Source organism: Homarus americanus, unplaced genomic scaffold (genome assembly GCF_018991925.1).
Source record: "Homarus americanus isolate GMGI-L3 unplaced genomic scaffold, GMGI_Hamer_2.0 scaffold21914, whole genome shotgun sequence".
NCBI classification, from domain to species: Eukaryota; Metazoa; Arthropoda; class Malacostraca; order Decapoda; family Nephropidae; genus Homarus; species Homarus americanus.
In genome coordinates this window covers 333,520-358,237 of record NW_024719665.1, presented here as the reverse complement: position 1 = coordinate 358,237, position 24,718 = coordinate 333,520, and the positions used below count along the sequence as shown (strand labels likewise).

The 24,718-nt window shown below is 42.8% G+C and overlaps 1 protein-coding gene across 1 annotated transcript; it reads right to left on the bottom strand.

Moving 5' to 3' along the window:
* Positions 1–7,912: 7,912 nt before the first annotated feature.
* LOC121860179 lies at positions 7,913–24,115 on the bottom strand. Its single transcript, XM_042357241.1, has 4 exons — positions 23,900–24,115; positions 17,568–17,770; positions 8,525–9,964; positions 7,913–8,489 (listed from the first exon to the last, which is right to left on the bottom strand). The coding sequence occupies exons 1-3, from the start codon at positions 24,076–24,078 to the stop codon at positions 9,774–9,776; spliced, it is 573 nt and encodes a 190-aa protein (XP_042213175.1). The 5' UTR covers positions 24,079–24,115; the 3' UTR covers positions 7,913–8,489; positions 8,525–9,773.
* Between the last annotated feature and the right edge of the window lie 603 nt (positions 24,116–24,718).

The window sequence follows — 24,718 nt, the reverse complement described above, 5'->3', positions numbered from 1 at the left end:
TATGGCACAAATGAGCTCTGAAACACCTTGTGGCAGAAGAGCTGGTTAGGTACCTACATAACAGCCATTAGTGAGTCCCGGCATCCAGACGAGGGTCGGTCGACTCACAGAACGGGGTCTGACTATACCTTCTTCTGGAAGGTAGCCTGCTGAGGAGAGAAACCGCATTTACTGGTATGGAGCTGGCTTTTCCCGCCAACGCATCCTACACAAGCTAACTGAAATGCCTGTTGAGATCAACGAGCGCCTCATGACGCTTTGAATTCACCATCACTCACGTCATGCCATTTTCATCAATGCATACGCCCCAATACTGGATGCAGAGGATGACATCAAAGAGGCCTTTTAGGCCGATCTTAATGAAGTGCTAACCTCTATCCCCAGAGAAGATAAGGTTATGCTCCTAGGTGACTCAATGTCAGAGTTGGCAGAGATGCTGACATTTGGCAGGGAATCATAGGGAGAAATGGACTTGGCAAGTGTAATCTCAACGGCCTACACCTCAGCGAGTGTGCTGCACACAACCTCACTATCACCAATACCTTGTTTAGGCGAGCCGACAAGTTCAATGGTTCGTGGCAACACCCACGATCCAAACACTGGCATCTCATTGACTTCATCACTGTCAGAAAGATCAGAGATGTCTCATCACGAGCCATGCGTGGCTCAGACCACTGTGACACTGATCATCGTTCGTGAGCCAAGCTCTCACTGCAGGTCGCCTCAAAACGGTGAAGGCAACAGACCTCCAGAAGAGGTTTGAAAACTAAGCGTCTGGAGGGTCCAGCGGTAGCACATGCTTTCAGAGAGCAGCTCGAACATGGGCTTATAAACAACCCAACAGCAAACAACCCAAATCCCAGTGCCGAATGGAGTATCCTCGACACTGTCATGACAAAAACCTGCAGAGACCCTCTGCCAGATCGAAAGAATATGCCAGGACTGGATTGAAGAAAATTAACCGAAAATCAAGGTACTCTTCGATGATAAACTTGCTGCTTTAACTGGATGGCTGAACATCCCTCGTTGACCAAATGATACCTTCCTGTGTTGGAAAGAGCACTACCATTTGCTGCTCAACGGAAACACCGATGTGGATATCCTGACTACCCAGCAGGTCCCTCAGCATCCACAGCTAACCCATCTCAGCTATCCTCCATCCCTGGATGAAGTAGTTACTTAAAGACTTCATCTTCAATATTTATTAGAACAAGGGGGACTAGTCAGATTTACTACTGCTGGATCTCGCTGCTGTCTGTAGCTGGCATGATTATCGCGGTCTTCCTAAACAAACTTATTCCTGAGGCGGAAAACTTCCCCCAAAATCTCAATGTGGCTTTAGACCATCACGTGGCACCACTGACATGATCTTTGCTGCCCGTCAGATACAGGAAAAGTGCGGAGAACAGCGTCGTGACCTGTACACGGCTTTAATCGACCTAACCAAGGTCTTCGACTCGGTCAACAGGGAAGCCCTCTAGCGGACCCTCAGCCGTTTTGGCTGCCCACAAAATTTCATCGCCATTGTGAGGCAACTCCACGATGGAATGAACGGCAGTGTCCTGCACAAAGGCACCCAGTCTGAGTTCTTACCCATCCAAACGGGGGTAAAACAAGGATGTGTACTGGCACCAACTCTCTTCCCATTTTTTTGGCGGCCTTCCTTACTCGTACCAGTGCCAATTTAGCCGGCAAGGTGGGCATCCAGTACCGGAAAAGTCTTTCAACATAAGACGACTCCAGGCAGGAACAAAGGTGTCGGCAGTTTCCATTACTGAGCTTCAGTATGCAGACGACCTCACCCTTGTTGCTCACACTGAACACGACCTACAGATCCTACACAGATGCGTATGCACTTCCCGGCCTTGAGGTGAGTTTATGTAAGACTCAGATTCTCTTTCAGCCTGCCCCTGATTAAGCCACACCTCCACCATCCATCCAGCTTAACGATACTACCCTCTCTAATGTTACCCACTTTCAGTATCTCGGCTCCCACCTGTCCACCACCGCGGACATCAATAAAGAGTCACCATAGGATCATATGTGCATCTCAAGCCTTTGGCAGACTCCGTACCCGTGTCTTCAGCTGTAGGGAGCTGCACGTATATCGAGCAGTGGTCCTCCCCACCCTGCTATATGGCAGCGAGACATGGGTCACATACAGGAGGCACCTCAAGGCACCTACGTTCTACCTCTGAGTTCACTGGAAGACAGAGAACAAACAGGATTCTAGCTGACTCCAACTGTGGCTGTTAATTTTGTTGTTGTTATAATTGTTGTTGTAGTGGTGGTTGTTGTGATGTTTGTTGTTATGGTGGTTGTTGTTGTGGTGATTGTTGTGATTTTTGTTGTTGTTGTGGTTGTTGTTTTATTTGCTGTGGGTGTTGTTATTGTTGTTGTAGCTGTTGTTATTGTTGTTGTTTGGAAGTAGGAGGTCACCAGGGAACAGATGGGCGTTTAGGAGTTAAAAATAGTCCAAGTTCAAGGTTAGGTTAGGTTAGGTTAGGTTAGGTTCGGTTAGGTTTGGTTAGGGTAGGTTCGGTTTGGTTAGGTTAGGTTAAGTTAGGATTTGACTATGGTATTCGTAATATGTTTTAAAGATAAGAACTGATAACATAATACACTAAATTGGTAGAGTCGATATCAAATAGTTATCCTGACTTCAAATATCCATTAACCCAGGACACTTTTGATAATAATACAACACTCAGAAATATCCACACCATATGTCTCCCTTTGCATGGGATTGTAGTGGACGTCTCCCCTACAAACTGCGTATCGCATTCCAATGTGCCTCTAGCAACCAAGCGAGAGCTGTCCCCAGATGTTACCATATCTTAGCAACGGAACTAGTCACCGGCTACTTCTCGGGTTTTCCCACCATGACTCATAGCCGCTGCTGGGTGTATATAAGCTCTGTCTCTCCCTTGAGATTCAGTCTGACCAATCTTCTTGAACAAGCAACACCTCCTCCTCTGCCGCTGCCTGGCGACCCTGCCTCTCCTCCGCCTGCCTGGCGGTCCTCCTCCCGCCAGCGAGCATGTCCTTCTCTGGCTTCCTCACCAACTAACTCTCATTCTGCCCATTTTCCTGAACAAGCAACATCTCCTCCAGCAAGCTCCACGCTGTTAACATTTCATTCAACAGGAATCCAGCAACAGGCAACATCTTCTCTAACGAAGCTCCTGCACATCTACCTCCTTCAACAAGCTACTCACCGCACGTCTCTACCAAGCAGCCCCTCACCACACAGCACCTCCAGCACCAGACTGTCTATCATATAACTTATATATTATACAAGAAAACCACATTAGAGTTTCCTTCCATCCTGAGTGCTAGACAACATTAATATCTCGATACCCCTACAGTATAACTAGTCTCCAGAAATATACGTTTAGTGAGGGAAAACACCCGCGATAAACACACAAAAAAAGTAAGAATGATTAATTAGAGGAAATAGAGAACGCGAACCCAAGTGAGGTGAGGTGAGGTGAGGTGGAAAATTCAAGCCTTCGTACCACATCGTGAAATTGTCATACCTTGGGTTAGGGTCGTCTGGTTCACCCACCACTCCTTCCATGGATGACGGACGGCCTAAAGCTGAGTGAGCCATCCTTCTCCACTTCTCTTCTCCTCCTTCTATTCCTGTCTCCTTCCCCTCCCCACAGTCGCTATCATTTCCTATCATCTTGCCTCTCTATCTTGTGCTGTTTCCTCCTCCCTGCTGGCCTGTTATCGTCGCAGTATGATACAACAAATGGCATCTCTCTCTCTCTCTCTCTCTTTGATTTCTACTCGTTATAATGGTGTTTTGGGGCGTGAGTTTCAGGAGAGAGAGAGAGAGAGAGAGAGAGAGTTAAACACACACACACAAAAAAAAAGAAAATAATAATTCCACAAAAACAGAAGCACAGGGAAACAACTACATTAGAGAGAAAGAGATAATTAAGCATAACGAGAGAAAGAGGGAGATATGACAGAAGAAAAAAAACGTGGAGAGAAATAAAAGAGGTGATTGAAAAGAATAAATAAAAAATGATGTAAAAAATATATATATTAGTGTATAGGTCATTGGGGGGAGGGAGGAGGGAGGGGGAGGGAGGAGGGAGGGAGGGAGGAAGAGGAGGAGAGGAAGGGGAGGGAGGAGGAGGAGGAGGGAGGTAGAAGGAAGGAGGTATGGAAGAGGAAGAGACGGTAGGAGAGAGAGATAAAAAGAAAGCGAGAGAAGAAGAAGAAGGGGGGTGAGAGGGAGAAGGGAAGATAAACAACTAATATTCACGAGATTTTGTTGACATTTCCCACGAACGTCACCAATCCGGATTCCCTGTACCAGAAGCGACCATAAGAACCCCACACTAATCCATTACCTCCACTATAATTATGACCCATTATTTCTGCTAAATTAAGAAAGGTTTTTTTTTATTTTATTTCCCTTCAGTTGCATGTGGTGTAGTTTTGTTGGCGTTAAATACAGGGACCTGGTGTCAAGGAGTGTTCAAGGGGCGTCGCAATATGGAAGAGATGAAGGTTACTGTACTCTCTCTCTCTCTCTCATGATCATAAGAATTTAAAGTTTATATTAACAAAATCCTAAGGCCACGAGATTTAAACACCTAGTTAATCTAATCATCAAGTCATGGAAGGTTCAAAGGCCACTCAGCTACCTTGAAGTATTGACGTCAAACTTTTAAATTAGTTTTCTTCCTGCCGTGGGTCACCTCCCCTACAGAGCAGCCTCTGGTGTTTTGGTCACCCTATCCTACCCTATCCTAACCTACCTAACCTAATCTAACCTAAAATAGCCTAATCTAATTTAACCTTACCTAACACAGGGTAACCTAACATAACCTATCCTACCCTATCCTAACCTAACCTAACCTAATCTAACCTAAAATAGCCTAATCTAATTTAACCTTACCTAACACAGCGTAACCTAACATAACCTATCCTACCCTAATCTAACATAACCCAACTTAACCTAGCCTACCTTAACCTAACCTAACCTAATCTAACCAAACATAACCTAACCTAACCTAACCTAACTCCCACCAGGTTGTGTTAGGCCGGTTTATTCTAAGTGAAATATACTGAGGTGTTTAATTTACAAGTGATTCCATCTACCTTGGCGTCGTGGTTTTAAAGCGAAGCAGTCAAGCGAGAATCCATAATGACGTCATAGTAAAGCGAAGTAGTCAAGCGAGAATCCTATGACGTCATAGTAAAGCGAAGTAGTCAAACGAGAATCCATAATGACGTCATAGTTAAGCGAAGTAGTCAAAGCGAATCCATAATGACGTCATAGTAAAGCGAAGTAGTCAAGCGAGAATCCATAATGACGTCATAGTAAAGGAAGTAGTCAAGCGAGAATCCATAATGACGTCATAGTAAAGCGAAGTAGTCAAGCGAGAATCCATAATGACGTCATAGTAAAGCGAAGTAGTCAAACGAGAATCCATAATGACGTCATAGTAAAGCGAAGTAGTCAAACGAGAATCCATAATGACGTCATAGTAAAGCGAAGCAATCAGGCGAGAATCCACTTTAGCGCCGAGGTTAATGTGAGGAGACAATGTGTGCATATTCCTTATTTCTCTATTTAAAGGAACTACTTATCGACACATCAAAGCTGTATCCTGGAGCGGAATAATGGCGCTGGTTGAGTATAAGGGCGTTGGTTCAGTATAATGGCGCTGGTTCTGTATAATGGCGTTGGTTGAGTTTAATGGCGCTGGTTCAGTATAATAGCGTTGGTTCAGTATAATGGCGTTTATTCTGTATAATGGCGTTGGTTCAGTATAATGGCGTTTATTCATATAATGGCGTTGGTTCAGTATAATGGCGTTGGTTGAGTTTAATGGCTGGTTCAGTATAATAGCGTTGGTTCAGTATAATGGCGTTTATTGTATAATGGCGTTGGTTCAGTATAATGGCATTGGTTCGGTATAATGGCGTTTATTCTGTATAATGGCTTGGTTCAGTATAATGGCGTTGGTTGAGTTTAATGGCGTTGGTTCAGTATAATGGCGTTGGTTCAGTATAATGGCGTTTATTCTGTATAATGGCGTTGGTTCAGTATAATGGCGTTGCTTGAGTTTAATGGCGTTGGTTCAGTATAATGGCGTTGGTTCTGTATAATGGCGTTTATTCTGTATAATGGCGTTGGTTCAGTATTAATGGCGTTTTTGAGTTTAATGGCGCTGGTTCAGTATAATGGCGTTTTATTCTGTATAATGGCGTTGGTTCAGTATAATGGCATTGGTTCAGTATAATGGCGTTTATTCTGTATAATGGCGTTGGTTCAGTATAATGATTGGTTGATTTAATGGCGTTGGTTCGAGTATAATGGCGTTGGTTCAGTATAATGGCGTTTATTCTGTATGGCGTTGGTTCAGTATAATGGCGTGCTTGAGTTTAATGGCGTTGGTTCAGTAATGGCGTTGGTTCAGTATAATGGCGTTTATTCTGTATAATGGCGTTGGTTCAGTATAATGGCGTTGGTTGAGTTTAATGGCGCTGGTTCAGTATAATGGCGTTTATTCTGTATAATGGCGTTGGTTCAGTATAATGGCGTTGGTTGAGTTTAATGGCGTGGTTCGGTATAATGGCGTTTTATTCTGTATAATGGCGTTTATTCTGTATAATGGCGTTTATTCTGTGTATAATAGCGTTGGTTCAGTATAAGGGCGTTGGTTGAATATAACGGCATTGGTTCAGTATAATGTAGTGTCTCAAGTACACGTGGTGACATTGACTCAGTTAAGTGGTGAGGTACAATATTTCTTCTACTGTGAGGTGATGTATGAGCCACCCCCCTCACCTCTCACCTTCCTCACCTCTCCTTCTTCCTCAACTCCCACCTTCCTCACCTCTCATCTTCCTCACCTCCCATCTTCCTCACCTCCCATCTTCCTCACCTCTCATCTTCCTCACCTCCCATCTTCCTCCTCCATCTTCCTCAACTCCCACCTTCCTCACCTCCCATCTTCTCACCTCCCATCTTCCTCACCTCCCATCTTCCTCACCTCTCATCTTCCTCCTCCCATCTTCCTCCCTCCCATCTTCCTCACCTCCCATCTTCCTCACCTTCCCATCTTCCTCACCTCCTTCCTCACCTCCCATCTTCCTCACCCTCACCTTCCCCATCTTCCTCCTCTCATCTTCCTCACCTCCCATCTTCCTCACCTCCCATCTTCCTCACCTCCCACCTTCCTCACCTCCCATCTTCCTCACCTCCCATCTTCCTCACCTCCCATCTTCCTCACCTCCCATCTTCCTCACCTCCCATCTTCCTCACCTCCCATCTTCCTCACCTCTCACCTTCCTCACCTATGACATGTTATTAAGGAATTTATATAAGGCAATTAACTAACACACGCTGCCTTTTGATATTTTAACAACAATACTTAACTGATCTTTCCCTACACGATGTTTATTTGTTAAGTTATACGTAAAATAAAATCTCAGCAGACACTAACCTAACTTAACCTAATCTATCCTAATTCTAACATAACCTAACCTAGAGTGCTTGTGTCATAATCGATCAGGTGAAGATTAGCCCCCCCAAGTTTATTTCACCTTAAGGTTAACCACCCAAACGCTAACCTAACTTAACCATATCTAACCCAACCTAATCTATTCTCATGTGAAATTAACCGAACCTATCCTAATTTGGCCTAATTTAACCTAATGCTAACCTAACCTAACTTAGCCCCCCACTCCCAAGGTAGCGTTAGGGTGTTTTAGTTATGGTTAAACTGTATGACGCTCTCGACGGCATTACAAGCTGCATCATGTTTTAATCTTATGTGGATGAGCTATATGTTTTCTTACGCCATAAGTTATGGAGAAAAACTTAACACATCTCTGGCCCAAATTAAGCAGAAGCTGAGGAGCGTAAAATATAAACACCACAACAAACTGTATATTTATTAACTATCATACAAATTTATATCAATTTGAGTTTTAGTGTTCTTAATGTATAAAAAATATTACTATTTTATCAAAACAGTTTATCACTGGTCGTCAAAAAGTGTACAATAAAGACTTTTATGTTTCTGTGCCCTCTTGAGTTAAAACAATAAGACGGATGAATTCATTTTTCCAAATCATATAAAACAGAACAAAGAATATTATCTTGGCTCTTAAAACTACATTACTTGTCCTCAAAACTGTGCACACTAAAAGTTCATATATCCTTAAGCTGATATAACAACGTAGAAGTGGTCATAGCCTCGTAGCGTTGTATGAGCGAGTGAGGAGGAAAATATCTTCTCTGTGGGTCAGTCAGTCGTTATAGAGAACTTAATAGAACACAATAGCTGTACAGAACGCTTGAGTTAATAAACGGTAAAATAAGATTTATAACATCTTTTAACTCACAATGCGGGCCGAGACAGGCGGTTATGTAGTCTCAGAGCACTTTCGACGTCCGATTGGTTGTTTTCTATGGCTTTTATCTTCCATTAAAGGTAAAACTTTAATGTATGAATCTTTATATTTTAGCTGCAAGCTACTGAGTTAAAACGAGTCGTTACATCACAATGCACGTGAATGCATCTTTTACCTTCTCATTCCTGTAATTCATCAAGTGCCGTCACACGGTCGCCATAACACGACGATCTCCAGCTGTTCAGTGTCGCGTTACAGACCTAAAGTAACAAGTTGCTAAAAGGTGAAGCAAACTACGATAATATAGCCTGTATGCACAAAAACCCTAACAAAGATTGAGCTGTGGAGAAACACGCATCAATCGAGACATTGATTGCTCTGTGGTACAACTTGCCATAGACACAACAGTCCACCATAGTAATTCTGCACAACATCAGAGCTACAAATGGTACCTACCTAGTTGTTGAAGCACAGAAATACATATATAGATGAATGACAAATTAATTCCGATAACTTCTGTTGTGTAGTAAAGCTGAGGCTCTTAACACGGATCAACGAAGCAAAACACACTTGGCTCATGGAACCTAAGGAAATACGAGCTTGAGCACTGACTGCCTTAAACAATATCAGGCTACAGAGCTACACCCATCGCTTTGTTTATTCAGTTTATTTTCCTCTTGCACTAAATAGTATCACCGACGCAAAAAGGAAATACTGTTGTATTTATTTCGTAACCAACTGTCCCACTAATAACGTACTGTATCGCGATTATGTTGCTAAATTATAACATAAACGGCTTAAAAAAGTAATTCACTAATCCCAGCTTATGTAAACATTGGTAGTGTCCTATAAAAATAGTCTAAAACTACGCTACTTTCCCTCTTATAAGTAGTAAACACGGTGAAAATAGCTGTTACTTAAACACAAACAAAAATGACTACTGCTACTTGTGAAAAAAAAACACAAAACGTGCCTCTGTTTAAAGGAACTGTTTACCTATGGCTCTGTTGATGTTGTTTATTCATATATGTTCCTTAAAACTGCTTACTGGTCCATAAATCTTGGTATATTTTCCTTTATCAACTTGGTCAAAACTATCGTTACTGTACTTACGCAAACTGCCTTCACTTGTCTAGCGAACTTAGTCAAAACTTTCTACAAACTTGGTCAAAACTATCTTTACATATCCCAGATCTTGGTCAAAACTATCTACAAACTTGGTAAAAAAAAATTGGTCAAAACTACCTTCACTTTTCCCAGATCTTGTTCAAAACTATCTACGAACTTAGTAAAAAAAATACCTTTCCTTATCCTGCAAAAACAAATCACTTGATCACAGTCTTTGCCACTTAAGAACTAGGGAACACATCGCCTCGAGAATACCATCAGTGCTGCTGCTCTTTAGAGAACCAATTGGCCAAGTTTTTAAAGAACTCTTCCCTGCCCAGCCTCATCTCCACGTCACACAGGTAGTGGAAGAGGAGAGGACAATCACTGAACACCTCCTGCTTCGCTAGTGTCCCCGTCACGCCTTCCTCAGTCGCCCGACGTAAGTGCATCTTACCATAGTTCTTGACTATGAAGTTGGGGAACAAGAAAGTGCTATATTAGTTGTTGGTACATACCAGTACATACATACATACATACATACATACATACATACATATAGATAGATATTAAGTCAAATATCTTAAATGTTCAAATTTCTTGGCTATGGTATAAAGTTAGTATATTGTTAATTAGTTTCCCAAAATACCAATGATTTTTGGGTATCAAACTATAATTCCAAATAGCGGTTAGATCTTTCTCCTGGTCGACAGCATCTTGACCCGGGACAGACGCTCAGCTGGACGATACAGTTCATAACAAAATAACAAAGAATATATCAACAGTAACGTCTTAAGAGCTAAAATACTAAATATAAACTTGAAGTGATTCCCAACTGGTTGTATAAAAGAAAAACACAGAAGTAAGGGATTAAATAAGGAAAACGTACTGTCTAGCTGTAGTATATATAGAAAACGTAATATTGTTATGGGTAAACTATCTTAAAGGTGACATCATCCATAACGTAATATAAAAATAATTTAATAGTGTAGTGGTATGAAAATATATGCAGCTCACCAACCTTATTGTAGACAGTGCAGGTATACAAACAAGGTAGTTAGCCAAACAGATATACAAAAGTTGTCAACAAATAACAAAAAAATAAACAACTAAACCCTTCACTCTTGACCTCTAACTTCTTATTCTACAGACGTATATAACCTGATCCTTGAAGGTTGACCTCAAGATTATTATACAACACCACCCCCCTCCCCTCATTCCCTCCAGAGTCATTTGATCAACCTTCAATCCTGATAAACGGCCCTTGACCTCTGACCTCTGACGTCATGAGAGACAAGAATACTTCAAGGTGGGTTTTGCTGATATCGTTGTATTCTGAATTTTTGAAGGTGTGAAGTGATGATTCAGCTGGTGAAGTTTATTGTTACAGAGGGTGTATGTGTGTGTGTGTGTGTGTGTGTGTGTGCGTACATATTACAGTTGCTTGTATGCATATTATATACTCTCTCTCTCTCTCTCTCTCTCTCTCTCTCTCTCTCTCTCTCTGTTATTGAACTTTGACCTTGGGGCTGAAAGAGACCGTCCACCGCCCTCATCACTGTTTAACCCAGTGATCTTTCACCTTGGAGGGAACACAGCACAACGTCTTTTGGTCAACCCATCGTGTGTACCTTGACAGACTGATGAATATGTAAACAAACAGAGAGAGAGAGAGAGAGAGAGAGATGGTGAGAGGGTGAGAGAGAGAGAGAGAGAGAGACTTCAAACAAGAGGAAACAAAAACAGAAAAGAGAAACAGACAGACAGACATGAGTGACACCAACCACCTGTTATGTCAACTATAATAATAATAATAATAATAATAATAATAATAATAATAATAAGAAGAAGAAGAAGAAGAAGAAGGTTCTACTTGTTAACCGGGAAACAAAAACAAAAACAAACAAACATCAGCGTAAAAAAAATCCAAACACTAAATAACATGATCATAAAAAAATGGAAAAAATTCACACGTACGAGAATCTCTATCTATCTATCAATCTATCTATCTATCTATCTATCAATCTATCTATCTATCTATCTATCTATGTCTAACTTGAGTTCCATTGCCTAACACAATTATTTAAACACACACACGCACACGCACGCACACACACACACACACACACACACACACACACACACACTACTACTACTACTACTTTTTTCTTTCTCTTTTAAGTGGCCTCCATCCTCCCCCTATAGCCACACCTTCGCCGCCATTTTATTACCTTAAACTTAGCTATCCTAATACATAAGTAGCTATCCTAGCTGTGTTGAGCTTTGGGGCCGATGCTCTCGTTCCCCTGAGGCAGAGCAAAGCCGACCTAAGGAGAGAGAAGGACAGTCGACATCTCATCCAGGCTGTAACATAACTTCTGGGCTGCTGCTTCTATTCGGAGATCACCTCCGCGAGTCTAGCGTAGAAGCATCTTGCACTTGGGCCCATCCCACCAGAGGTTGTGAACACTAGAGGAGTGAAGCTGCCTTGGTCAACGTTCTGAATTCTCTCCCCGTATTCCCTTATCTTGTCGTTCTCGTTCCTCCTGTGTGCACCATCGAGAGCTAGGTTACGGTGACATGCAACCATGGGATAAAAAATCCTTATGTCGAAGAAAGCTCACTGTCCCCACGTCCAGAATCCTCGAGCACTGAAGTCCACACGGGCATCGTTGGATGTGTTTGAAGTCGTGACGGAGGTTCTCACCATCCAATGGAAGGAGGGACGACTCAACCATGACGTCATGGCAGATTTCCCTCAGTAGATATGCTGTTAGATCCCTTACTTCATCATGCCTCATGCATACGAAGCCCCCTTTCTTGCACACCATGGCGCGGTCGATGTCATAAAATGAGTCGCACACGCATTGGGAGGGCAAACCTTCTACTGGCCTACAGAACCTTAGAGCAATGGCATCAGCTATGATACAATAATATGAGTTATTAAAGATTGTTACCGCAAGCAGTAATGAGTGGGATGACACATACACAAACATTATGTTAGGCTGTAAGTCATGTCATGTTTATTGAGTGTGCCTGCCTGTATACAGTGTGTAGAGTGTTGAGATGGTGGAGATGAGAGGCCCAGAGGGGATTGGAGTGTGTAAGGGGAGTTTTGTTTATGTATAATAATAATCACCTGACTCAGCCTTGCCCATCGAAAGGGTTGGGGAGGCGACAGTAGGGTATCGGCATTGTAGCTATTCAGACCACAGAGGCAACACCTAACCTGGTTCCTCTGTAGTTATTCACACCACAGAGGCAACACCTAACCTGGTTCCTCTGTAGTTATTCAGATCACAGAGGCAGCACCTAACCTGGTTTCCCTTGAGACTTTCAACACGTAAGTTTAACTGGTACTTATTGTGTACACAGGTAGACTGTGTGCATTGCATCGTTTATCATTGTGACGACATAAAAATATGGAAAATTAAGTACTCATTGTAAGTGTTAAGATTAGACTGATTACACAGCTATGATTGTTATGTAAATATATAGTGGATTAGACATCTATGTGACTGCCTATGTATGATTTATGTGAAATACTAAAATGAATTGTATCCAACAGGTTTGACCAAATTATAATGTTCGAGTTCAACGTCATGGGTCTGAATATTCCTTTAACCGCCTCATTGGCGGTTACAAAGATATCACCTTCGTTGGTGAGCTCTGAGGTGACTCGAGAGGCCGATACGGGACAGGCAGTGTCGTCCACAGATGTTGCACATAAGGACGCCTGAACCATGAGACTTCTTAACACACACACACACACACACACACACACACACACACACACACACACACATACACACACACACACACACACACACCAACGCTCTCTCCACCCTGGAAATGCCATCCCTCAGTGACCTCCACCATCAAGCACTGGAAAGGTTTGGCAGTGGACTACTGTACCACCCTCGCCATCGCCACCTCCTGCAACCTGCAGCCCCCCACCCAACTCTCGCAGTCCGCCACTACAACAAAATTCAGCCCATAAGAGCCCACACCGATAGATATAAGAACAGCACCATCCCATCTATTGTTAAAATAATAAACAACTCCTGATTTATGTACTGTACAGCCCTGTAAATGTATTCAATGCATATTATATCATTATGTCTAAATCAAATGTAAATCTGTATATTTTCAGCCACCGGCTGCAACTCTATTAATAAACCGTTTATTATTATTTATTATTTTATTATTATTACACACACACACACACGACAGAATTCATTACTTGCAACAACACACACAAGAGGTTTTACCCACAAATAAATTTAATTATCATAAAACTATATAAAATATTAAAAAATAATAAGCTTCATCCTGTGAGCAAATCACCTGATTAGTTGACATGAGACGATGTGTGTGTGATATATATATATATATATATATATATATATATATATATATATATATATATATATATATATATACCCTCTCTCCTCTCACAGCCACCACCACCAATACCACCACCACCAATACCACCACCGCAATGCCACCACCACCGCCACCCAGTACCACCACCACCACCAATACCACCACCACTACCGCCGCACCATCGCCACCAATACCACCACCACCGCCACCATACCACCACCACCACCAATACCACCACCAATACCACCACCACCACCACCACCACCGCCACCAATACCAATTTTCAAGAAGGAGGATAGATCACTATCCTCTAACTACCGCCCAATCAGTCTAACATCAATAGTAGGCAAATTACTGGAAGCAATCATTTCAAACTCTATTCGAAATCACCTGGAGAAGCGCAGATTGATCAATGATTCCCAGCATGGCTTCACAAGCGGACGTTCTTGTCTAACTAATCTATTAACATTCTTTTCATCAGTTTTCGAATCGGTGGGCGAGGGGCACAATTATGATGTGGTATATCTCGACTTTAGCAAAGCCTTCGACAGAGTCCCCCACGAAAGACTAATTAGAAAGGTAGAAGCACATGGCATCAAAGGTAATATCCTTAAATGGATTAGTGCGTGGTTACAGACAGGAAACAGGGAGTGAGCATTAAAGGCACTAAGTCCCATTGGAGCAACGTCACAAGTGGAGTTCCCCAAGGCTCAGTACTTGAACCATTATTATTTTATTATTTATTATACACATAAACGACATAGATATCAGCATAGACAGCAACATAAGCAAAGTTGCTAATGACACTAAAATAGGGCGTGTTATTAAATCTGACGAGGACTCGGCAAAACTACAGGAAGATCTAAACAAATTTTTCGAATGGTCTGAAAAATGGCAGATGAAATTCAACGTAGACAAATGTAAAGTACTCAGTATAGGAGATGTAAACAGGGAAACCAGATACCAGATGAACAACGATGCCATAGAGAAATCCGACTGCGAGAGAGATTTAGGAGTAATGATAAATAGGAACCTTAAGCCAAGTAAACAATGTGTTTTTGCGAGTAACAAGGCTAAAAAAGTACTTGGGTTCATACAAAGGAGTGTTAGTTACAAGACTAGCGAGGTCATCCCAAAACTGTATCTTGAGCTTGTGAGACCACACCTGGATTACGCAGTTCAGTTCTGGTCACCGTATTACAGAATGGATATAGAATCCTTGGAAAGAATTTAGAGGAGAATGACAAGACTAATCCCGGGCATTAGGAACCTTGAGTATAGAGACAGGTTAAAGCATCTTAATTTGCACTCCCTAGAGAGACGTAGAGCGAGGGGCGACCTGATAGAGGTGTATAAGTGGAAGTCAGGGCTAAACAAAAGGGGACATTACAAAGGTACTCAAAATATCCAACCAGGAGCGAACTCGTAACAATGGTTTTAAATTAGACAAATTTAGATTTAGGCACAAGATAGGTAAACACTGGTTTGGAATTAGTAGCTGATGAGTGGAACAAGTTACCAAATATCATCATTAACTCTAATACGCTGGATAGCTTCAAACATAGGTTGGATGCTTATATGAGCAATAGGGGTTGGGTGTAAACGGGACTGCCCAGTATGGGCCAATAGGCTTGCTGCAGTTTCCTCCATTCTTATGTTCTTATGTTCTTATGTTCATTACCACCAATACCACCACCACCACCACCAATACCATTAATACCACCACCACCACCAATACCACCACCACCACCAATACCACCACCGCCACCACCGCCACCTATACCACCAATACCACCACCACCACAACCAATACCACCACCACCACCACCGCCACCAATACCACCAATACCACCACCGCCACCAATACCACCACCAATACCACCACCACCACCACCACCGCCACCACCACCAGCAATACCACCACCACCACCACCACCACCACCACCACCACCACCACCACCACCACCACCACCGCCACCAATACCACCAATACCAATGCCCTAAGAGAAACCCCTGCTCGCTGGAAATATGTCGACGACTCCACCATTGGGATCAGCGTCAACAATTCTGCTCCCGACTATACCGCCCTTCAGGATTTATTGAACAGTCTCCAAAACTGAGCCACCAACAACCATGTCACCATCAACCATACCAAGACCATGGTTATGCACATCAACCTCTCCTCCGACATTGTCCCACCTCCTTCCATTACTCTAGGTCCGAACACACTCCAGGTTGTAGACTCCACCAAGATCCTCGGCGTCACCATAGACAACAAACTAAATTGGAAACCACACGTCAGTGAAGTTGTCAAATCCTCCAGTTTCCGTCTCCACCTCCTCCGCCGACTCAAGTCCCTCGGAGTTCCTGCACCCGAGTTCCTCAGTGTTTACCAACATTCATACTTCCCAAGCTCACCTATGCCTCCCCTACCTAGTCTTCCTCCCTAAATGCCACACAACGTAAACACCTAGAAAAAGTGCAAAAGAGGGCATGCAAGAGTATTCTCTCCCCTTCCTACTCCACATATCAAGAAGCGCTCAACACACTGACCCTTTCGATCTCATCTGACCATCACCACGACCTCATCTGCAAATTTGGTAAGAAGCTTCTACACCATACTCGACACCGGCTCCTACTACCACCTGAGATACCTAGCCCGAGAATTGCTGTTCGACACCACAACCGCATCCAGCCCATACGTGCACGAACTGATCGCTATAAGAACAGCCCAGTCCCAACCATTGTAAAAATTATCAATAACTTGTAATAAACCAGTGTATTCACTCCCGGTAATACTACTTCTTGCACTGTCACTATGTTGAAATGCACTGTAGTTTGAGCTTTTTCCCATCTAGTTATTATATATCTTATTTGTATCACTTATATTACTTGTATATTATTTGTAATTCGAAACCCATTCCCCAAATATGTAACTGTATATTTTCAGCCTTCTGGCTGCCATGCTCTTTCAATAAACCGTTAATTATTATTATTATTATTATTTATTTTACAACCAACACTACCGCCACCACCACCACCAATACCACCACCACATACACCACCACTACCGCCACCACCACCACCGCCACCGCCAATACCACCACCACCGCCACCAATACCACCACCACCACCCCTCTCACACACACATACACACATGTAGAGAGCAGCACACACACACACACACACACACACACACAGAGACAGACAAACAAACAGACGGAGGGAGAGATAACAGGCAAGGAAATATAACCAAACACAGAGAGAGAGTGTGTGTGTGTGTGTGTGTGTGAGGAAGACCTGGCAATACCCAACTCTTAATCGGGGAAATCCATATTCTTTTATCCAGACGATTACAACCAGTGACGCCCTCGTAACAACATTTCCATTTCACAACACCCAAAAATTCCCTGGGGACAAATTTTCTGCAACCCTGTGAGTAAACAAGGACTGTATACTCTCACAATTTACCTACAAAACCCCAAAGAAATTTCTCGTCTCTATATAAACACTATTACCACCTCAACCCTCGTTAAACCCCTTAGAATCCTACTATAATCAAGCCTTAGAGACTCGTAGTGGTGTAGACTCTCAGAACTTAAAAAAAAAAACTCCCCAAAATATTCCCTGTAACTTTAAAACCACTGTTACCACCTCAACCTACGTTAAATCCCTTAGAAACTTACTTATAATCAAGCCATAGAGACTCTTGGTGGTGTAGACCTCTTGGTGGTAATAGTGGTCAGGGGGGGAGACGGGCTCAACCAACACCTCGCCGTGGTTCTCGTTGAGGCCGAAGATAAACCCACCGATCATGTCCTCATAGGTGATAACGCGATACCTCCAGCTGTCGTAGTTCCCTGACTCGTCTAGTAGCTCCCACTTCTGTCTGGAGAGAGAGAGAGTGGGAGGGTGAGAGAAAAAGAATGAGAGAAATAAAAACAAACACAAAAACATTACTGTCTCATGTTACCACCTCCCCTTCTTCCTCCTCCTTCTCCTCCTCCTCTTCCCCTTCCTCCCCCTCCTTCCCCTCCCCTCCTCCTCTTCTCGTTGTACAAGTTAAAATAATGAAATCTGATCTAGAAGAACTGAAGAAAGCACAGAGACCTGACAGTTGTAGCATCAATAAATATGACAAATTTTGTGACAAGAGGTACCGGTGTGGCCAGCATAAGGACAGAACCAGACAATGTGATGTAGGCGTGGCCAGAGTTAGGCTAGGATACAGACACATCTGGCAAGTTAGTAACGCTGTACCCATACCGGAACACTCAGCATGTAAACTTTGTGATAAACCTTTAAAGCATACACTTGAACACTATATTATTGAATGTGACACTGTCAAAGACTTCAGGCCACCTGACTTATTGTATCATGAACTTTGTAATTACTACATTGAATCAGGAGTGTTTGAGGACAATTTTGCTGTTTATCCTAAATTTGCTGCTGGTCCACACTGATTAGTCCTTAAATAGAATATGACTTCTACTGTGTATGAACCTCTGTCCTGCGTGGCCGTGAACAGTGATACCAACCTCAGTGTCAAGACCTGACTGAACTATCCAGAAGAGACAAACTGTACTACAAGCTTTGTCAATAAATTTGTTAAAGTAAAACTAAACAGTGAACTACTCTCTCTCTCTCTCTCTCTCTCTCTCTCTCTCTCTCTCTCTTGGTCTGATATCTTCGTTTCTCAACCCATTTCTGATTGACACACTCAGGTTACACTCCAACATCTTTATCTCAGACTCCTCCTCCTCCTCCTCCTCTACTCCACACATCACCACCGACCAGTTCACAGTCATAAGTAACTTCAATTTCAATTTCCTTGGCATCCTTCAGTCACACACGACTCACCCAACCTCCCCTCACTTCAAACATCCTACCCCTCACCCATCCGACCCCTCACCCACCCCTCACCCATCCGACCCCTCACCCACCCCTCCTAACCCATCCGACCCCTCACCCATCCGACCCTCTCCCATCCGACACCTCACCCATACCCCTCACCCATCCGACCCCTCACCATCCGACCCTCACCCATCCGACCCTCACCCATCCGACCCTCACCCATCCGACCCCTCACCCATCCGGCACCTCACCCATCCGACCCCTCACCCATCCGACCCCTCACCCATCCGACCCCTCACCCACCCCACTCCTCACCCATCCGACCCCTCACCCATCCGACCCTCTTACCTATCTCACTTCCACCTGTCCACATCCCTCATCTCCTCCTACCCTTCCTCTCTCTATCCATCCTTCTCGCCTCTCCTTCCTTCCTATATTTAGGGGAAATGAAAAAGAGAAATTAAAGAATATCATTATCAGAAAAGAGGATGTTCTTCAGAAGATAAATAAATTAAAGAAGACAAAATCCCCAGGGCCGGATGAAATTTTCCCTCGAGTTTTGAAAGAGTGTAGGGAGCAGATTAGCGGACCCCTCGTAAATTTATTGACAAAATCATTGGACACGGGAGTTGTGCCAGACTTGTGGAAACAGGCAAATGTAGTACCCATATTCAAAAAGGGAGACAGAGCATCAGCGTCAAATTACCGGCCGATCAGTTTGACGTCAGTAGTGGGGAAATTTCTTAAATCAATTATAGCAAATAGCATCCGATCGCATCTAGAGAAAAGCAAATTAATCTACGACTCGCAACATGGGTTTACAAAGGGAAAATCTTGTCTAACAAATCTGGTGCCGTTTTTTAGGAGAGTCTTCGAGGTAGTAGATAATGACGAAAATTACGATGTTATTTACTTAGACTTTAACAAAGCGTTTGACAGAGTACCGCATCAGAGGCTTCTGAGAATACTTAAGGCTCGTGGTGTCGAGAGGAAAGTTTTAAATTGGATAAAATCATGGCTCACCGATAGAACGCAGAGGGTCAGCGTAGATGGTGTTAAATCTGAGTGGGGTTGTGTAACGAGTGGGGTTCCCCAGGGGTCAGTACTGGGCCCACTCTTGTTCATGATCTACATAAACGATCTAGATACTGGGATCAGCAGTGACATAAGCAAGTTTGCGGATGACACCAAAATAGGATGGCAGATTAATTCAGGGCAGGATGCAAATGCACTACAGGAGGATTTAAATAAACTGCAGGAGTGATCAGAAAATGGCAAATGAAATTCAACACCAGCAAGTGCAGTGTACTTAATATTGGAAGAACAAATACTGTCAATGTATACAGCCTTAACAACATCAACCTAGAGAAGTCGACTTGTGAAAGAGACCTAGGGGTACTTGTAAGCCTTGGCCTACGGCCTAGAAAACAGTGCATTAATGTTCGAAATAAGGCAAACAGAGTATTGGGTTTTATATGTAGAAGTGTAAGTAATAAGAGTGCAGAGGTCTTATTTCAACTATATCTTGCGCTAGTCAGGCCGCACCTCGATTATGCGGTTCAGTTCTGGTGCCCTTATTATAGAATGGATATCAATTCACTAGAGTCGGTGCAGCGAAGAATGACGAAAATGATTCCGGGACTTAGAAACCTCCCATATCAGGATAGGTTAAAGAAACTAAACTTGTATTCCCTAGAAAGACGAAGAGTGCGGGGAGATATGATAGAAGTATTTAAGTGGGTGAAAGGAATCAATAAAGGAGATATAGATAAAGTTCTTATAATATCCGAGCAGGATAGGACTCGGAGCAACGGATTTAAGTTGGATAAGTTTAGGTTTAGGAGGGAGATAGGAAGAAACTGGTTCACAAATAGGGTGGTGGACGAGTGGAACAAGCTTAGCAACTTTGTAGTAAGTGCGGGAACTCTGGAAAGTTTTAAAAGGAGGCTAGATAGATTCATGGATGATAGTGAGTGGTAGTAACTCTCGACAGGAGCTGCCATGCACAGGCCAACCGGCCTATTGCAGACTCCTTATGTTCTTATGTTCTTATGTTCCTCCTTCCCTCCCTCCTTCCCGTCCTCTCTCCCAGAACCTCCGTCTTTCCAGCGTTTACTTCTCTACTCTGGTTCTAAAAACTAACCTCCTCCTCCTCCTCCTCCCCCTGCTCTTCCTCCTCCTCCTCCCTCTCTTCCTCCTCCTCCTCCCACTCTTCCTCCTCCTACTCCCGCTCTTCCTCCTCCTCCTCCCGCGCTTCCTCTTCCTCCTCCGTTTCTGTCGTAATGGTAAGATTAACCACAAACAAGAGCTCTCACAATTGCTGCTCGTGTACTACCCCCCTCCCCCCCCACACACACACAAAGACACAGACACCTCTTAAAATTCCAGTAAGGGGGGTGGTAGGTGAGGGAGTGAGGAGGGTAGGTGAGGAGGGTAGGTGACGGAGGGTAGGTGAGGAGGGTAGGTGACAGGAGGTGAGGGATGAGTAGGAGGTTATGACAGGTAAACAAAGGGTTGGGGGGAGTTATCGTGGTCATCTTAACTGGTGGTGACGGGGAGGGTGGGATGGTGACGTCATACTACCCTATATGGCGAGTGGGGGGGGTGTTGGGGGGTTGAGGGTGGGAGGGTGGGGGTTGAGGTAGGGAAGAATAACAATGGCTTACCTGTCCTATGGTGCTCAGGTGTGACCTTTGCTGCATTAAATATGGTCTGTGCACATATGAAACACACACACACACACACACACACACACACACACACACACACACACACACACACACACACACACACGACCCATACCCATCACCCCAATACCCAGCTTAATCTATGAAAGTTTTGTGTTCAACTGGGCTTATGCTGATATTGCAGGAGCCGTAGATCCTCAGCAATTTGGCAACATGAAAACTTCCTCCACCACTCACTGTCTTGTCAGCTTTCTCGACTACATATACCGCCTATGGGACCACTCTGCTTCCTTATGCTTATCAATGATGCCCTAAGAGAAACCTCTGCTCGCTGGAAATATGTCGACGAGTCCACCATTGGGATTAACCTCTCCTCCGACCTTGTCCCACCTCCTTCCATTACTTTAGGCCCCAACACACTCCAGGTTGTAGACTCCACCAAGATCCTCGGCGTCACCATAGACAACAAACTAAATTGGAAACCACACGTCAGTGAAGTTGTCAAATCCTCCAGTTTCCGTCTCCACCTCCTCCGCCGACTCAAGTCCCTCGGAGTTCCTGCGCCAGAGCTCCTCAGTGTTTAATCAACATTCATACTTCCCAAGCTCACCTATGCCTCCCCCACCTGGTCTTCCTCCCTAAATGCCACACAACGTAAACACCTAGAAAAAGTGCAAAAGAGGGCATGCAAGATTATTCTCTGCCCTTCCTACTCCACATATCAAGAAGCGCTCAACACACTGACCCTGTCGGCACTCTGACCATCACCACGACCTGCAAATTTGGTGAGAAGCTTCTGCACCATCCTCGACACCGTCTGCCATGCTCTTTCAACAAACCGTTAATTATTATTATTATTATTATTATTATTATTATTATTATTATTATTATTATTATTACACACACACACACACACGTGGTTGGGACCTATATACATACACATGATGCACTCTGTGTATACATATGGAACCGCTATACGTACACACGGTAAGGACTATTAACGTACACGATGCTCTCTATACATACATGATATTATGTATACATGAATTTCTCTACGCATCTGACCCTATACATACATGAGGAACTATACACATATACAGTGCCGGATTTAGACCTGTGGAGGCCCATGGGCAGCTTCTTTGTGGAGGCCCCCCTCATTATAACTACCCAGAGGGTGGGGTGGCGAGTGAAGCGAGCCTAAACATCTGGGAGTTCCGGGGGGCGCTGTAAGCCCCCCGGGGAAATTTTGAAATTTGAACACTTCTTTGGAGAATTTTGAAGCCATATGCAGTTATATTGAGGAAATCAGAACATTGAGAAATTTTTAATTAACTGTATATTTATTGATAGTGTACAAATTCCCAACACACACACAAAAGTGAGACATGACTGGAGTCATTCATGTCGACCAGCCCTGATATAGCTACTACCGCACATGTGGAGGCTCCTGGACAGCTGCCCACTTTGCCCACTCCTGAATCCGGCCCTGCACATATAACACAATACATATACGATACATACATGATGATCTATACACATGACTATACATACACTATACGCTATGTATACATGGCTCTATACATACATGAGGATCTATACACACACGATACACTATACATACATAGCACTATACTGTACTGTACATACATAAGAATCTATAAGCACATGGCTATACATACACGATACACTAAACATACATGAGAATCTATTTACATACATGGTAGGTTAAATACATACATAGAACTCCGGAAACTTTATACGTGGTCTTAGAGCTTTTGAAGACTGAGTTAGAACTGCTAAAAAATAATTTACCTACAGTAACCCAAATTATAAGAGAAAATATTGATTAAATTAAAACAAACGAGTTCTACCTCTTTGGTTTGTGTATGTGTGTGTATGTGTGTGTGTAACTATGCGTAGGTGTATGTGATTGCGTGTGTGCATGCCTGTTGATGTGTACTGTATGTGTGTGTGACTGCGTGTAAGTGTATATGTGTGTGTGTGTGTGCGTGTAGGTGTGTATGCGTGCGTAACTTCCACAAACATTAACCAAATTACAGAACGAAAAATACTTAAGTGTCTTGACGACTGCTTCTGTTTGTTTTTTTCATGTCCCACTGTTTTATTGAAATTAAAGGAATAATCCCTCCTTAATCATCATTTAACGTCATTCAGGGTGCTTTAAATCAACACAAATTATGGTTCACGTCTTTAATTGCCTTGTTCATTGAAAATAAAGCAATAATATAAGGGTGTGTTGAAGGCTACTGCATTCGGACATTGACTCGGGTTTCGGTTACGTAATAAACTTAAAGGATTCAAAAAAGTATTACTCTATCTTATTTAAATCACTACCAGACTCCTCAGAACAAGTGGGATAATACATAAATCACCTTATCATAACTTTTTGTGACAATAAAGCGTTTGTATTCTGATGTATTATGTAAAGAGGTTTGAGATATGGGTACAGTACTTACATTCTTGTATTCAAATGAGGCATATTACTGAAGTCCGCCAGTACATCCCACACAGCCTTCGGTTCTTGATTGGGGATGAAATGCTCGTATTGTTGTAGTTGCTTGCCCTTCTTCACAAACAAGAATATCACTATCAAACAGCATAATATTAGGGGTAACTTGCGGCGTGTTCTCGTCATCTCCGTAGTGTGTTAAGTCGGAGATTCGGATGAGGGATGTGGGTGGGGGAGGGGTGGCGCACTGTTGCCACATACTACAATATTACCATGTTTAAACCAACTTAATTCACAGTTTGGATGTTTATATCTGGTGATAGTGATTATAAATACACAGAGTATATTAAGGATATATCAGCTGATGATCCGAAATTTGACGTAATGTGTCGGTGACATGGCAATGAAAAAATATATAGAATACAAGCTTACAATTTATTTGTCACCAAATTAGGATGAAATTACACAATCGAATATTATAAGCATAATTATAAAATATGTTTGAAATATCCTACTTTTTTTTGAAAATACAAATAATAGAGAGTTGATACCATACATAATATAATACCTCTGTAGCTCCTCCCCTTCTACCATACCGTCCCCGAAAAGACATGCTATAAGAATACCACGAACGAGACCTCTAAACTATTTATTTTACAAGTAACACAAACTTTTCAAATAAAATATTACGCAATCAAAACTACTAAATTATAATAAAATTATTTATATACTATTAATAAAGATATTTAATAACACCTTTCCAACATAAGTATATGGTATAATAATAGTGTTCGTGGTATTTTATTAACACAAGCTGTCCCATTTT

What these genes read in the sequence shown, in the direction of transcription:
- LOC121860179 (XM_042357241.1), bottom strand. Translation starts at nt 24,078, where the DNA reads ATGACGAGAACACGCCGCAAGTTACCCCTAATATTATGCTGTTTGATA. An exon ending in CCTCATTTGAATACAAGAAT is followed by an intron (nt 17,771 to 23,899) that starts GTAAGTACTGTA and finishes CTCTCTCTCCAG; the next exon opens with ACAGAAGTGGGAGCTACTAG. An exon ending in TCTCTATGGCTTGATTATAA is followed by an intron (nt 9,965 to 17,567) that starts GTAAGTTTCTAA and finishes CCAACTTCATAG; the next exon opens with TCAAGAACTATGGTAAGATG.